The 15,688-nt window shown below is 52.9% G+C and overlaps 4 protein-coding genes across 4 annotated transcripts; 1 reads left to right on the forward strand and 3 right to left on the reverse strand.

The window, feature by feature from the left end:
* Positions 1–161: 161 nt before the first annotated feature.
* CC1G_11098 (pectate lyase B) lies at positions 162–1,604 on the forward strand (the record flags this gene model as incomplete). The annotated part of the gene is made up of 8 exons (XM_001839346.2): positions 162–212; positions 263–339; positions 395–516; positions 556–624; positions 687–853; positions 918–922; positions 1,023–1,279; positions 1,381–1,604. The coding sequence occupies 8 exons, from the start codon at positions 162–164 to the stop codon at positions 1,602–1,604; spliced, it is 972 nt and encodes a 323-aa protein (XP_001839398.2).
* Positions 1,605–2,020: 416 nt separating this feature from the next.
* CC1G_11097 (hypothetical protein) lies at positions 2,021–4,504 on the reverse strand (the record flags this gene model as incomplete). Its single annotated transcript, XM_001839345.2, has 8 exons — positions 2,021–2,484; positions 2,580–2,693; positions 2,895–3,035; positions 3,100–3,120; positions 3,186–3,774; positions 3,847–4,127; positions 4,218–4,292; positions 4,348–4,504. The coding sequence occupies 8 exons, from the start codon at positions 4,502–4,504 to the stop codon at positions 2,021–2,023; spliced, it is 1,842 nt and encodes a 613-aa protein (XP_001839397.2).
* A 927-nt stretch (positions 4,505–5,431) lies between these two features.
* CC1G_11096 (type I inositol-1,4,5-trisphosphate 5-phosphatase 11) lies at positions 5,432–9,320 on the reverse strand (the record flags this gene model as incomplete). Its single annotated transcript, XM_001839344.2, has 5 exons — positions 5,432–5,917; positions 5,979–6,188; positions 6,250–6,743; positions 6,810–8,440; positions 8,509–9,320. 5 exons carry the CDS (start codon positions 9,318–9,320, stop codon positions 5,432–5,434), a joined length of 3,633 nt encoding a protein of 1,210 aa, XP_001839396.2.
* A 698-nt stretch (positions 9,321–10,018) lies between these two features.
* On the reverse strand, positions 10,019–15,266 carry CC1G_11095 (ATPase with bromodomain-containing protein; the record flags this gene model as incomplete). Its single annotated transcript, XM_001839343.1, has 9 exons — positions 10,019–12,100; positions 12,154–12,687; positions 12,744–12,898; positions 12,955–13,167; positions 13,220–13,352; positions 13,404–13,879; positions 13,936–14,109; positions 14,158–14,380; positions 14,430–15,266. 9 exons carry the CDS (start codon positions 15,264–15,266, stop codon positions 10,019–10,021), a joined length of 4,827 nt encoding a protein of 1,608 aa, XP_001839395.1.
* Between the last annotated feature and the right edge of the window lie 422 nt (positions 15,267–15,688).

The following is a 15,688-nucleotide window of genomic DNA, read 5'->3' on the forward strand; positions in this document are numbered from 1 at the left end:
AATCTTCGAGTTGGGGGTGCCGTATGGCACGGAGTGGGGAAGTGAGTATGGGATGGGTGGGGAACGCCAGGGTGCTTTGGACTTTCCTGTATTAGCAGCCGATTTTTTGGAAGACTATAAAAGCGAGAACGATTCGTTGAGAACTCACCAGGAATCCAACAATGAAGTGGTTCAACGGCCTCGTCGTGCTCTTCGGTGCTCAGCTCGCTTTGGTGGGTCCGCACCACTCAGACTGACATTTTCGTGCTCACCTCATTCCCAGGCGAGTCCCTTGGGATTAACCAAGCGTGCCGCAATCAGTGATACTGCCAACATCGGCTTTGCTACTCTTAACGGCGGGTAGGACGCCTTTCCTGTCTATAAATCCGATCTTTGACGCTGAACGCCATGGTAGTACCACGGGAGGTTCTGGCGGTACCACCACCACCGTCTCCACCCTCGCAGCTCTGACCTCCGCCGTCTCCGGTGACGCCAGAAAGACTGTCATCATCTCAGGTATTCACCATCTCTTTGGCGGTACGTAGGAGGTCCACTGACCTTTCCTCAACACCGTAGGCACCATCTCGGGCGACATAGTCGTCAGAGTCGGATCCAACACCTCTGTCATCGGGAAGAGAGGATCAGGTGCGTCGAGCCCCTACCCAGTCTCTACTGAACATGTCTGATGTTTACCACGTCCTCTACAGCCCTCGTCGGCGTCGGCCTGCGAGTTTACAGAGCCTCCAACGTCATCATCCGCAACGTCAAGATCTCCAAAGTCAAAGCTAGCGCCGGCGACGCTATCGGCGTCCAGGAAGCCTCCCGTGTCTGGTTGGACCACCTCGACCTCTCCAGCGATCGCAACTCTGACAAGGTACGCTTAACCACCACACGCAGCTCAGGGGGACCAACTAACCCGCGTTGTTTCTCGCTTGTAGGACTTGTAAGCCTTTCTCTTTCTCTTTTCCTCCTCCCTCCCTCTCACTCCCTGGCTCTCTGTTTCACCTTCGAAAACCCCAACTAACCCACCCTCCCCACAACAGCTACGACGGCCTCCTCGACATAACCCACGGCTGCACCTCCATCACCGTCTCCCACTCCAAATTGTACAACCACTGGAAAGGCTCCCTCGTCGGCCACTCGGACAACAACGCCTCCGAGGACCAAAAAATCACCGTCACCTACGCCTACAACTACTGGTCCAACATCAACAGCCGCACCCCCAGCTTCAGGTTCGGCACCGGACACGTGTTTAACAACTTTTTCGAGAATGTAGGGGATGGGATTAATACTAGGAAAGGTGGGTGTATCATCCTATGTCTTCCTGCCACAGACTGTGGTCAATACTTAGATCTCTTACTGATGGGTAACTGTGATCCGAAAAACGAATGTTATAATTAGGCGCCCAACTCCTAGTCGAGAACAACGTCTTCACGGGCACCAAGAAACCCCTCTACTCCACCGACGGCGGGTTCGCTGTTGCAACCGGCAACGACTTTGGCGGTGGCTCCAATACCGCACCGGGAGGTTCCTTCACTCGACCACAGTACGGCTACAACTTGATGGGCACTGGCTCCGTGAGGTCGTCTGTCACCCAGAACGCCGGGCAAACCCTTGACTTCTGAGAGGTGTTGGTTGCACTTTTGATGTGACGGAGGAATTGGGCTTTACTTTCTTTCGATAAATACCTTTGTTCTTGTCGCGTTTTACTTGTGTGTTGGTTTTAGTGAAGAAATTTCCATCTTCTGGTGGTAGACTATGAATCAATGATGTATCACTCACTCTAACCCACCCCTCTCGAGCCCACTTAGCAAGAACTGATCACGAGTGGAAAAATCCAATGCAATTGAAGACTGACACCAAAACCAACTAAAACATGGATACCCTAAAATATATAATATAATACAAATCCAAAAAGTTCCCAGAAAAGGTTCACAATTATCTACCTCACCCCCTTCCTTTTCCTTTCGCCCCCGTCCCTCAGTACTCCACCCCTTCCTCTTTCCTCCCCCTTCCTCTTCCCTTTACCCCCTCCTTCCCTTCACCCCCTCCCACCCCGAGTCCTCCCAGCCATAGCCCTCCCAATCTTCCTCCGATCCCTCCAACTCGCCCAAACAGTCAACCCAATCGCCAAAAGCGTAGCTCCCATCGTCAAATACAACGACTCGATATAACATTCCAGGCCTTTACTGCACCTAATATGGATTGGGTTGGGATGCGGGTTCGCAGTGGCAGGTGTGGTTGCGTTGGTGGAAGAGAGAAGTGGTGGCGGTGGCAAGGAGTCGGGTGACTGGGCAGCGCGATGCAGAAGGGCCGGTACCGCAGCTAGCGCCCGTCGAACCATAGAGACTCCAATCGACCTAGGAGAAAGGAGCCCATCATCACTCGCAGGCGCATCCTCAAAATCCTCATTCTTATCCAGCGTATACCCAAAAACAAGCGAGAAAAAGTTGCCCGCGAACATAGGCGACATCGAGAGGAATCCCCAGTTCTCCGAAAAGTGCGCTGCAAAACATAAAAGCCATTCGTCAGCACTTCAGCACATATATTGCCAACAACCCAAAAAATCCAGTCTAGGAGAAAAGAAAAACAACACTCACGCATCCCAAACCACTCCAAACAAACAGTCGGGAACAACGAAAAAACAGCTCCATAGCCCAACCCAAGCACAGAACTCGCAACCCACAAGTCGGCGATATGGTCAATACGGGAGGCTACCACTTGCGAGAGGAAGCACATAAAAGCGACGAGGACAAGGCAGTAGGAGCGTGGGAGGGACCAGCGGTTTTTGCAGAAATCTGAGACTATACCTGGAGGTACCGGGGGAGGGTGGGAGGTGGTATGATTAGTGGTAGGTCTTTTGGATCGAGGAGAGGGAGAGGGAGAGAGAGAGAGGAGGGAACAGGGTGACATACCGATGAAGATTCGACCAAGGCAGTTCATAACACTAATCGCGGACACCTGCATAGCTTGCCATTTCGCAGCTTCGACCCGGTCGTAGGATGGATTCTTGAACGCATAGAGAGCTTGAGACATCGAGCCCACGTTATTGATGTCTGTAAAATCCCAAAGTCAATCAGCACCTCGAAAACGCAGCGAAGCGCAAGGAATGTCACGTACACATAAGCCCAGTTCCGCTCACTATAAAAGAAGAGAAAGCACGTCAATAGATCGTCCTGAACAGCACAAAAGAAATGGAGACTCACACAACGACAGACTCCAAAACAACAAATAAAAATCCAAACTCTTCCACAGCTTATACCCATGCACATTAGGCGACAAGTCCAAAGTCATCGCAGCACCCCGACTCAAACTCCTATTACCCCTCCTTCCACCCACCGAGTCAACATGTACATCAGAGTCACCTCCACCAAGCCGTTGCGGACTCATCTCCACATCGCCCTCGTCTGCTCGTTGTTTAGGGCTGGGAAGAGCCGAGGTACCTTCAGCACCCGAGTAGCTATGATTACGCTGATGGAAAACGTGGTCTTCGTCGTTCTCGTCGTGGTTGAGCAGGGGAGCGCGACTCCCCGGGCCATCCGTCGCGCTATGGTACCCAGACCCACCATCCTCCTCGTCATCTTCACCATCTTCGTGGTCGAGCAACGGGTCATGCGAGGGTAGAGGAATAGGCCTCACAGTAAACAAACCCAAAAACAGCGGAACAGACGTTCCAAACGCAAGGAGGCTTAGGAACGAAGAGGTATTCCCCGCATACACAGTCTGCGAAACCGTCGAGAACAAAAACGCCGATAGTCCAAAACCAGAGATGACCAAACCCGTCGTCGTCGCTCTCTACACCACACCATACCACAACACACCATCAGCTCTATATTGAAACACGCAAAAGCAGATAAAACCACACACCATCTGATCAGGAAACGTCTTCGCAGTCGAATTAACCGCACCCGCAAGACCAGCACATCCACCCGCACCCGTCAAAAAACAACACAGCGCAAGGAACACAAAGCCCAGCGTCGGAATCCCATCCTTCGTATCCTCTTCGCCACCCTCCTCCTCCGCATCATACATAAACTTGATTCCCAGGTATCCAGCGAGGAGAAAGGCGCAGGCGGACGCGAGGAGGATGCGCGGACCGCGTTTGTCGACGATGCGGCCCCAGATGGGTCCCGTGCTGTACACGCCGACTATGGGGTTTTAGTCCAGTGTAAGGAAGGGTGGAGTGGAGTGGATGAGCAAGCGCGAATAGACACGTCCAGAGGGGTAGGACTACTGACTGTTTCCAGCGAGCGCGACGACGTTGAGCTCGGTATGCGATATACCAAGTCGGTTGGCGAGTTGAGGTCCATACGCTATATTCAATCAGCATTATTCCCCCTCGTCGTCGCGTTGCTCACCAGAAAACACCTTCAAACCCAATCAAAAAAAGCACGTTCCCAAATGCAAGAAGAGGACTCACATAATTAGTCCCAGAAGCCAACGCGACTACGATAGACGAAACCAACGTCACGAAACGCTGAACGCTGTATATAGGGGGTATCGGCGGGTGGTGGACTTGGGTCATTTTGAATCTTCACGATGTCAGGTTAGACTGCGGGGTATCGAGAACTATTGGAGACTGAGGGGTATCGACAGTGGGGATAAAGTCTTGAGGGTATCAGCAGTGGAGTACGTTCGCTAAGAGCAAACTCCAAAAACACGTCGTCGCCGTCAAGCTAGGAGGTTATCTAAACAGCATAGCGCCTTCAGGCTCGGAGTCGGAAATAGTAAAGTTCTAGTGGTGAGCTGGTTGAAAAGAAGAAGAGTCCTTCAAGGCGGGCTGTCATGGGAGCTCCCTGATCACCGAATAGCCTCCGATAAGCGTGGATACACGTCCACGTCGCTATCTTATCTTATCTACCCGAGCCAACCACCATCAATTCAAGCAAGCTCAAGTCAACTAGTCAACGTTCAACGGTCAAGCTCAAGCTCAAACTTCAGCGTAAGGAAATCCCAAGACTAGTGCTAATAGCCAATTAGATTGCGTTCTGTATATAACCAACCATCTGAATCTACGTACTATAACCAAGTCTGTGCACAGAACTAGAGAAAAAGAAAAGTAGGAAGAACAGATCAAAGCGTCATGCCAGTGCAAAACGCTTCCAAATTCCAGCCATAAAACAAAAATGTCCGTGGATATTGCATGTATGTATGGATGGATGACGGGGAGAGTCGTGGTGTGAAAGACAGGAAAAAAAAAAAGAAAACGCGACGGAGAGGGAAGGAGAAAGCATGGCAAAAGGGATGCTCGTTGAGATGTTCGTACAATGAAACAGAGGCAGACAAACCCAGAAAACGGAAAGAGAATAACAGCATGAGCTTGCACGGTGATAGAAGAGGGGGGATAAAGGTACACTAAAAGATTGTCCAATAGCAGAAAATAATTGCAAAAACACACCACACCTCACTTCACCCTCGCTCTCCCCAACCCCGTCCCATCACCTCACCCCACTCACAACAACGCCTCCCTCACATAAAACGCCCTCGCAAACTCCAAAAGCCTCTCACTCTCATCAGCCCACGCAACCTCAACAATAGCCTTACTCCTCGCCCTCGCCTCCCCCTGAATCATCTTCGTAGTAACCCTAAACGCAGCACTAACAGGCCGATGATCAGAAACAGTCACATCATCATACCGCTTATAATGCAACTGCTTCATTCGACCGGGGACTCGACTCCGCCATAATATCCTATCACACCAGGAGGGCGTACGCCGTTTTTCTGAAGTGTCGTACTCGTGTGAGCGTGGGTCGTATTTGTAGGTTGGAGCGAAATTGAGTGGGCCTTCGTTGAAACCCCGCAGACGGAAACCGCGGTTCGTCTTCATTTCGCGCAAGAGTTGGTCGTGGGCGCGGAGGAGCGCAAAGTCGCCCAACTTGATAGCTGAAAGCGCGGCTTCACGGCGTAGGTCGATGCGGTAGTTTAGATCTCCGTTCCACTGCACGTAGCTCACCATCAGTCCAATCCAAAGAGTGCGAAGAGGAAGGAAAAGCACATACGAGAACAAATTCATGATCCAAAATCATCGTCCCATCTCCACCACCAACATACGTCAACTCATTCGACGACGAAGGGAACAACGTATTGTTCTCAATAAAAGTCGTAATATCCGCATGCCGCCGTCGAACACTATGCTGTCCAGCAGCAAGATGACAATTGACAAAACAGAAACTCGAATCTCCAACGACCAATCTCGAAATGATCGCTCCCTAGCACCCAAATCCTTTAGTACATGATCAATGTACAGAGACAGAGAGAGAGGAGACACACCTTATTCCCATACTTCCCACCAAACCCAGTCTTCACAAACGTCATCGCAATATCCTTAAGCATCAACGGCGGACTACTCTTCTTCACAAACGTGCACGAAAACAAACCAACAAGCGACTCAACAGCCACCATATCATACTCAAGCCCCATCGGCCCATACTGCGTCTTCAACGCCAACACAAGCCGATCATACCACCTCTTATAGTTTCCAGTAACCCTATCCGATAGGGCGTCACCCTTCTTCCCGGTGGTCATGAGGAAGACACTCTTGGTGAGGATACGCCGGTTTTCCAGATCCACGACTTCTTGGAAGGAAAAAGTGAGAATGTCAGGTGGTTGGTCCACACTAGCGAAGAACTCGTTGAAGAATTCTTGGTTCCCGGGGTCGGTGTTAAGCGCGTCCGGTCGAGAGGCGCTGATATTGAACGTGAGCATGAGCAGCGTAATGTCGTGGAACGTGCTGAACGATCCTTCATTCTTGATGAGTTCATTATCTAAAGAACGAACACACCATAAGCACCTGTGTACGCTCCCAACAAACACAAGAAAGCAACACTCACCAACCCAATCCAAACTCAAAAACCCATCCCAAAACCTAACACACTCATCCCTCCCCAAACTAACAACACACATCCTCCTCCCCATATCAATCGCATAATGGTTCACAAACAACTTCATAACCGGCAACCCAGGATGCGCAACCCAACTATTCGTCACAGTCCACGGCGTCGAACTCACATCGTACGCAGTAATCATCCCTCCCCGCCCACCAGCCCACAGTTTATCATTCACACCCTCCAAACTCATCACATCCGACCCCGCCACCTTCACAACCTCCTCGCACTTGGGCCACCCATCCTCCGTATTCAAATTCCACACCGACACAAAACCTTCCTCGTGCCCCAGGTACGCATAGTCAGGCCGACTGGGCATAATCGTCCCAGAGGTCACCTTCCCGCAATGCTCACTCGCCAACACAGACTTGGCAGAATTACCAGGACTGAAAATGTCAAAGACGCGCACCACAGGGAAAGTGCGACTCGTCCCATGGCTCGACGTCCCATGATACTCCAACTTGCCCGACGTCCACAACTTGCCATCCAAAAGCTTCACAAACTCTTGCTTGTCAGTCGTCCGGATCGCACGTGGCTGCGAGTCTTTGAGGTTGATATCGATGTCGGGGTGTTCAGGGTCAGGCGAGAAAATGAGTGCTTTGCCCGACTCGTCGAGGGTGACCATCGAGCGACCATGTCGGAAGATGTAGGTGATGGAGTGTAGATGGGCCGAAGGCTTCATCGACGTGACCGTCCCTTTACGTATATCAAACTCGACAATACTCCCCTTCTCCGTACCCATCCACACCAAGTACCCGCGATTCGCCTTGTTCGCACAAGGTCTAAACTCCATACACGAAATCTTGGTATCCTTCAACCCAAACTCCTTCATCTCAACACTATGAACGAGCGTTTCAGACGCCTCGAGGTTGTACACCTTGAGTTTCTTCTCGTCAGCCACGACGACATGAGGCCCTGCTGCGATAACACAACCGGTATGTGGGTGATAAGGGATACGAGGTTCAGGATATCCAGGTCGGAAAGAAAGAATGGGAGGCCGCCGCGACGAGGTACTGAAATCGGGGAGCTGGTCTAGAAGTCTGTCTTCTTCATCTTCCTCATCGGAGGATTCTGCAGAAACAGGGCGGACGGGTGTAGGGACTGCGCCTATGGCGACAGTTCGAGTAGGCGGAGGAGGGAGCTTGCTCGATCCAACTGGACGTCGTTCCATCGGTGAAGGCACGGGTTGGTCGGGAACGGTCAACGCTAAACCCATAGTCTCGAGTCTAGGCGAAGGAGGAGGCGGAGGGCGGAACTGACTGTTCGTGCGTGAAGGGGGTGGTGATCTCGGCAGAGGACTCTCATTCTGCATCGGGCTGCGGCGGGTAGGAAGAGGTGGTGGAGGGGGAGTACACGTTGTCGCAGGCAGCCCGTCGATGGACTGCAAATTGGGAGAAAGCGAGGCACGATGTCTTGGTGGAGGAGGATATGCTGAGAGTCGAGAGGACCGTTCACTGTCAGCGTCTGGAACAACAACACCGGCTGTCTCATCGTCCGACGGCACAGGCGACGCCTCTGGCGTTGCATACTGAAACGTCGACATTGTTGAAGGTCTCGGCGGAACCGGTGGTTTATCACTATCCAACAAAGGACGAGTATGAGCACCAACCAACGTCATCCATGACGAAAAGAACCCTAAACGCACCTCAACGGCTTCACGGGCTTCAACGCCGACGCGATCTCCCCTGTCCCAGTCAGGAGCGACGAAGGAGGCAGCGGCACAGGCCTCGTCAACGGCGACGGCGTGACGACACTCGGCATGGGTGACAACGAACGTTTATTCTGTAGTTTCGAATTGCGCGATGGCGGAGGAGGCGGAGGGGGTCGTTTCAGTGCAGCAGCCTTGGCCGAGTCGCTCTGGTTATTAGACGTTTCAGAAGCCGAGTCATTCGAGTTCAGACTGCTCGTGTATGTAGGGGTTACTGCTTGAATCGCAGGTGTCCCTTTGAAGATGCTGCTGCTGCTGTTGCTTGAGGTCCCGCTGCTGCCCGCCGTGCTGGTACCGCTGCTGGTGCTACTGCCCGCAGCGAGCTGCTCAAACTTGGATCGCAGGCTCTTTTGATTGTAGGTTGGCTCGGACGACGACGATGACGACGAATCGTATGCATTGAGTGCACCTGTAGACGTTGGCGAGATCGTCTGAACCGCATCCTTCAACTGAGGCTGGTAAGCCATCCCATTCCCCGCCCTCCCATTCCCGCTACTGCTGCTACTCCCAACCGCGAGCTGGTCAAACTTGGATCGAAGACTCTTCGCACTGCTCGAGGACTCAATCGACGATGATGGCGTCGACGACTCGCCATTGATCGCCGGGCTGGCATTATTGGAGCCACTGCTGTTGTTGCTGTTCCCATTGTTGTTGGCACCAGAACCGCTGGCGGCGAGCTGCTCAAACTTGGATCGAAGACTCTTCACAGCCTGCGAAGCCTCGACCTCGATTTCAGAGCGTTGTTCCATACCTAAAGTCAAAGATGAACGTCCAGCACGGCGCTTTATATGTACAACCGGAACAAACGACGCACCGACAATTTGAATAAAATGGACCCTTTCACCACGCTAATAACCCGCCCTGATCACAGTTGTTGACCCTGAACAGTAGACCCCCCGCTCCCGTCGTAATTAAACCCTTTTCGAACACGCTTCGTCCCGTACAGCAATAGGATTGAGAAGAGAAGTCTAGGGGGAAGGTTGATTTAATGTAGTGGCGGCGTAGTAGTGGGGGTAGTCGTAGTCGTCGGCGATGGCGGTAGTGGTAGTTAGAGAAAAAGACAGAGGGGGTGGCTGTCACTAATCCATGCGGTAGTAGCACGACCCTACGCTCCTCATTCCCCGAACACGACTTATTTTCCTACACAACGCCGAAAGACCGTGGTACGCGTCGTGGACAGAGCCTATCGGTCTCGGGACCTGATATCACTAATCCAGAGTAAACGTTACTTATATCAGACGATCAATCCATTTAGCGCCTTCCCAGTCAACGATTATCGTGTGACTCTCACACCTATCAACGCGGTGACGTGACACAAATTCGGGGTAATAAAAAAAAGCCTAATAAAACAAGCATAATACAGATGGGTTATGTAGAGTACAGATAAAAGAAGAAAGAAAGAAAGAAAAACGAAAGCACAAAGTACCAATAAAAAAGTCTTTCACCCTCACTCCTCATCCCACTCCCCCATCTCCTTAACCTCCTCCAAAAAGTCATCCACAACCTTGAACAAAACCCTAACAAGCCCATCCCGATCCCACTCCTTCCTATGCCTCCAAACATCCCCAAGACACGTCGCCCTCAACTGCTCAAGCTGCTCGACATTCAGCCCCTCCGTCTCTTCCCGCAACTTGCGCCTCAACTTCTCCAAGAGGGTCTCAGAAACGTGGAATTCAGGGTGCGGAGGCGTAGGTGAGCGTTCAACTACAACAGCCATCGGTTCGCCTGCTGGTTGTTGTTGTTGGTCCTGGTCTTGTTGCTGTTGTTGCTCTTGATTGTCACCGCCTTGGGGCGACTTCCTCACTTCCTCACCCTCAACCCGCTGCTCAACCTCCGGCGTCTCCGTCACTTGCGTCGAAGGAGGACGAACACCAGGTTCAGGCGACCTCGACTCCGACAACCTCTGCTGCGGCACCGGAAGCTGCAACTGTTCATGTCCCGGAGTACCCTGCCTGCCATCAAGCGGCTGAACCATCGGCGGATGTCGATGCATCACAGCCGAAGCAGGAGTATAAAGCGGATTCTGAGGATCATCATACATCGCAGGAGGGGACACCGAATGCTGAGGAAGCTGGTGCTGGTGCTGTTGATGTTGATGCTGCTGCTGATGGAAAGGCGGTAACTGCCTCTCATTCGAATACCCCATCCCACCTGAAGGATTCACACCCCCAAACTGCTGAGCAGGTTGATTATATCCTTGCGAAGGCCCAACTCCAAACGGCGACCCAACCTGCTGATGATGCGGCGAATGAGGAAGATGAGTCCCCCCGTAGGGCAGTTGATGACTTTGTTGGGGCTGCTGGAACTGCGGTTGCCCAAACTGGTTGTGGTGCTGGTCGACTGGCTGCACAGGGTTCAAGAGGGACGGATCGAACCCATCCATCCTCCTTTGCGGGGTGTTGCCCTGGCCCATAAGTCCATACCCATGTCCTTGCGACATACCCCCCATCTGGTCCATCGGTTGTCCAAACTGCGGTTGCGCAAGCCCATGCATTTGAGGTGGGCCGTAAGACGACTGTGGACCCATCGACCCACCCTGGGCTCCATAATGCGGTGGCTGCGGCTGCTGCACAAACGAATGCTGCCCATGTCCATGGTTCATCGGCGACCGCTGCTGATGCATCTGGTTCGGATGGTGATAATTCATCGGCGAGGGACTAGCCTGCACCCCACCTGCCCCAAACATCCCACCACCACCAGGCGCCTGAATCTGCGGCACAGAGTTGGCAAACCGCACATGCCCAGGGCCCACCCGATCCGACGGACTAACAATATTCATCGGATCCTGATCATCATCCTCCTCATCCGGCACAACTCTCGACCTCTTCGCATTCCTCGGCTCCTGCCCACTCCCATGCTCCTCCGCAGACCCACTCGTATGCCCATCCACACCATCCGCATTCGCAGCAGCCGAATCCCGCTGCCTCTTCAACTTGCGCTCCAACTTGACAGGATCCGTCATCAAGAGGTCCACAGTCCCATTCTGCCGCGTAGACCGCCTCGTCTGGATCCCGTTCGCTTGGGTATTGGCAGCAGTCTTGTTCTTCTCTTTCTCCCTCTCCTTCTCCTTGGCCTCCTCTTCTTGTCGCCTCTGCATCTCCCGCTGCGCCATCCTCTCGCACTCCAGCCTAAACGCCCCGTCGAACTCCATAAGACTCAACTCCGCCATCGTAAACATGGCCTGAGCCTTATGGAACCTATCCGAGTCTTCGTTTTGGAACACTTCAGCGTTGTGCACGATGCGCCGAACATCCTCGAGGAAGTGCTGAGGGGTGAGGTAGCGGCCCTTGTACAATTCAGAATGCATCTTGTCGAGGTCCATGTCGTAGAGGATAGGCGATTGTAGCATGGCTTGCTGGGTTGCCTGTTGCTGCTCCGGTGCCGTGCCATCGGGCTGGGTGTCCATAGCATCGTTTGTAAGGTCGATGGTCGCAGTACCATTAGGCGTCGCAGGAGCACCAGCCGTCACATCCACCTGCTGGTACACATACCCAATCCCATTCTCGTCCGGTTCAAAGTTGTATTCCTCCTAAAATCGACGGATTAGCCACGGCAAATACCCAGAATTTCCACAATACTTACAGTCGCCCGCTTGGTAAACCTCTTGAACTTCCGCTTCAACTCTGAAAGGATCGGACCAAGCCTAAACTTGAGGATGACGATCGTCTTCTGATCATTCTCCCTCTGAACCGCCAACTCCGCTGCGGTCGGTTTGCGAGGTTCCAGCGGGGGTGCGATGGGAAGTACTTCAAGTATCCTCTTCCTCCTCTTCATACCGTCCGCAAACTGATTCGGAGGCCGCTGGATATCCTTGATCATGGGCTCGAAGAACGCTTCGCGCTGGTCGGCTGAAGGCGCCTCAAGCGCAACACGATTCTCCTTCGAAGCGCCGAACCATTGCTTAACGTCCTTTGGCAGAGCTGAGAACGGACCATCTACGACAGCCAACAGAAGTATAGGGTCAGTGGGTAACAGCGTCTCGAGCATCGCCCGGACAGTAGACCGCGTCGTCTCATTCACAGCAGCACACCACCCAATGAGCGACGGGATGTAGATGACTGACGGCTGATGTCGCTTGGCTTCCGTGAACAACTGAACAATCGCAGCTTCGACAGTCTGCAACACAACATTGACTCAGTGTGAGCGCTAATTAGAAAGCCGGAGTGACGTACCCTAGTTGAGTCGCTCATCAAAGAACCAAGCTCTAAACTTTGGATGTGATAACCTTCCAGATGATGCAGTGCAGCTGCGCCAATGTAACCTTGACCCATCCCCACGGGGCCGTGAATGATAACCCGAGGGCGATAGATTCGGAGAGTTTGCATCGCTAAAATAAGGTGGTCAATACGTCAGTCCCCGGAGTGGAGGATAAAGTAAACTTACATTGAGAAAGCATCTCCCGTTCGAGAGCACCGTCTTCACCACCTTCATCCTCGAACTCGGCTTCCTCCAGAGCGGTGAGCTTCTTCTCGATAGGCATGACGCGTTGGATGGCGTCCTTCACTCTTTGCAGAGGTCCGGAAAGAAGAGCTTCGAACTGAGGTGGAAGGTTCGTAGCTGCGGAGGTCGCAGATCTGGCGGACGAAGGGACGATTTCTGTTGGGATTGTTAATCATCAACACAAGCATACGAGTACGAGGCGACGCACTTTTGATTGAAATCATAAAGTCCCGCAATCCAACATCGATGGTTTCAGGTTGGAGGAGCAAGCGGTCATTGGACTTGTAAACTTGGGGATATCGTCTCTGGATGGCATTCAGAGCAGCCTCGGTGCAAAGAGCCTATTGGGCCATCAGCTTTTTACAACATTCCACGGCGAATGGTAAACGCACCCTAAGGTCAGCACCACCATACCCCTTCGTCAACTTCGCCAGACCCTTCAACGTCTCCTTCACCCGTTCACCCTTCTCTCCCTCCTGGTTGGTATCCCACCCCGCCCACTTCCTGGTCATGATCCCCAAGATCTTCTCCCTCGCCTCAAGACCCGGCAATCCAAAGTAAAACTCCCTATCAAACCGACCAGGTCTCCTCAAAGCAGGATCAACAGCATCAGGCCTATTCGTAGCACCAATAACAATAACCTGACCCCGTCCATCCATACCATCCATCAACGCCAACAATGTCGACACGATAGACGCATGAATCTGGTCCTGCTTCGACGATCGCACAGGCGCTAGACCATCAATCTCGTCGAAGAAGATGATCGAGGGTTGGGAGTTGCGCGCTTCTTCGAAGAGGAGGCGGAGCTGGCGCTCGGCTTCGCCAACCCATTTCGAAAGGCAGTCGGCACCTTTGCGCATGAAGAAGGCTGATGGGAGGGTCATTGGCATACGCGCGGGTTGATTAATGGGGAGAGTAACGTACAGATTTGACGCCCGTCGGATCTGCAGCTGGCTGCGAGGGCGCGAGCGAGGAGGGTCTTTCCAGTTCCCGGAGGTCCATGGAAGAGAACGCCTCGTGGAGGAGTAACGCTGAACCGTTGGAAGACTTCAGGGTAGAGTAGCGGGAGCAGCGTCATCTCCTTTAACGAATGGATGTCTGCGGAGGGTTAGCTGCGAATCCAAGGATCACGGGAACGCAACTCACGTTCATCCAAGCCACCAACTTCGTCGAAGGTGACATTGGTGTTGACACCGAGTGGGTCAGCATCAGCAAGGGCGGCATCGCCGATCTTTCCCAGATTAGATGGCGTCCCAGCGACGAGGTCTCCAGGAAGTATGCCACCGGCGGGGATGGCGTTCGACCCGAAAGGATTGAGGCCAGCGCCAAATGGTTGTTTTCGGGGTGTTCTCGTTGGATGGTCCGAGTCCTAGATGACCTGAGTCGTGGTGCAAACACCGAGATGAGCTGCAACATACCGAATCGTCGTGAGGATTGTGTCCTCCCATCCAGCGAGCGAGCTCTGCTCCCGAGGCACTCCATCCCAATCCCTTCTTCTTACCACCACGGTATCCATTCCTTCCATGCTTGGGTGGCGGTTTCTTCATTTCCTCGATTGGAGGAGGGATGGCGTAGTTGATCTTCGCCCTCTGCCTGAACGCGTACGGTTTTCCGTCGTTGTCGTCTTCAGGTTCTGGTGTGGGAGTACGAGGATTACCAAGGTCATTGATATCCTCGGAAACAAGTTGCATCTCGTCATCCGACGAACCTTCAGCGTCAGCCTGCGACGAAGCTTCCTCCTCTTCCTGGTAGTCGTCATCTTTGGCTGCACGCCTCGAGTTGCGCGTTTGTCGTCCCACTGGTTTGGGCGGAGGGTCCGGTTTCTTGGGTGGTGGTGGTCTTCTACGAAGTCGTCGACGTTGCCCGTGCTCTTCGTCGTCATCTTCGTCTGCAAACTCGTCCTCCGAGGCAATGAACCCGGCCAGGTCTCTTGATTTACGATTGCGCAGGCTTCGGCGAGGTTGAGACTGGGAATCCTCTGTTTCGACACTGGCCCTCTTCCCGCGTCGAGCCGGCTTGCCCTCTACATCGTCGTCGAACAAGTTGGCAGCAGAAGGGCGGAATTCTTCCTCCTCGTACTCCGAAGACTCGACATAAACGGCCTTCTTTATCCTCCTGCCTCGCGAAGTTGTCGTCAAAACCACCTCTTCCTCGACCTTGGGCGACGGCTGTTCCTCTTCATCTGCTGGTTCGCTTGCACGATACGACGACTCGGACGCATCTGATCTCCGGCTACTCCTACGAGTCTCGACCATAGCTGGTAATTTTATCTTCAAGCGAGTGTGAACTGAAGTCGAAGGAGTTGTGTCTTCTTCTTGTTGTTCTGTGGTAAAATCGACCGAATCCCCTTGCGCCAATTGACCGTCCTCTAGCATAAAGAAGACGTTCCCTCTCCAAATTAGGCGGCCAATTCACTGGAGAGCTGTAAACTGGCTGAGCGGTCGTTGCAGAATTGCGTGCTGGTCGTGACAAATGTTGGCGGCAGTAACTGAAAGAGGACGAAAGCAGTCGTTCCCAGGGTGGCGGTGAGTGTTTGGCGCTGTTTACTCAGCTTCCAAGCGACTTCCTCCCCGACGTTCCTCGCGACTCCGACGGCCTCCACAACATTGCAGAAGACGAACAAGCTCAGAAAATGTTCCGAAGACGATGAAGGAAAATTAGTTGACCCATAATTTGT

Source organism: Coprinopsis cinerea (genome assembly GCF_000182895.1).
Source record: "Coprinopsis cinerea okayama7#130 chromosome 5 map unlocalized cont3.5, whole genome shotgun sequence".
NCBI lineage: Eukaryota > Fungi > Basidiomycota > Agaricomycetes > Agaricales > Psathyrellaceae > Coprinopsis > Coprinopsis cinerea.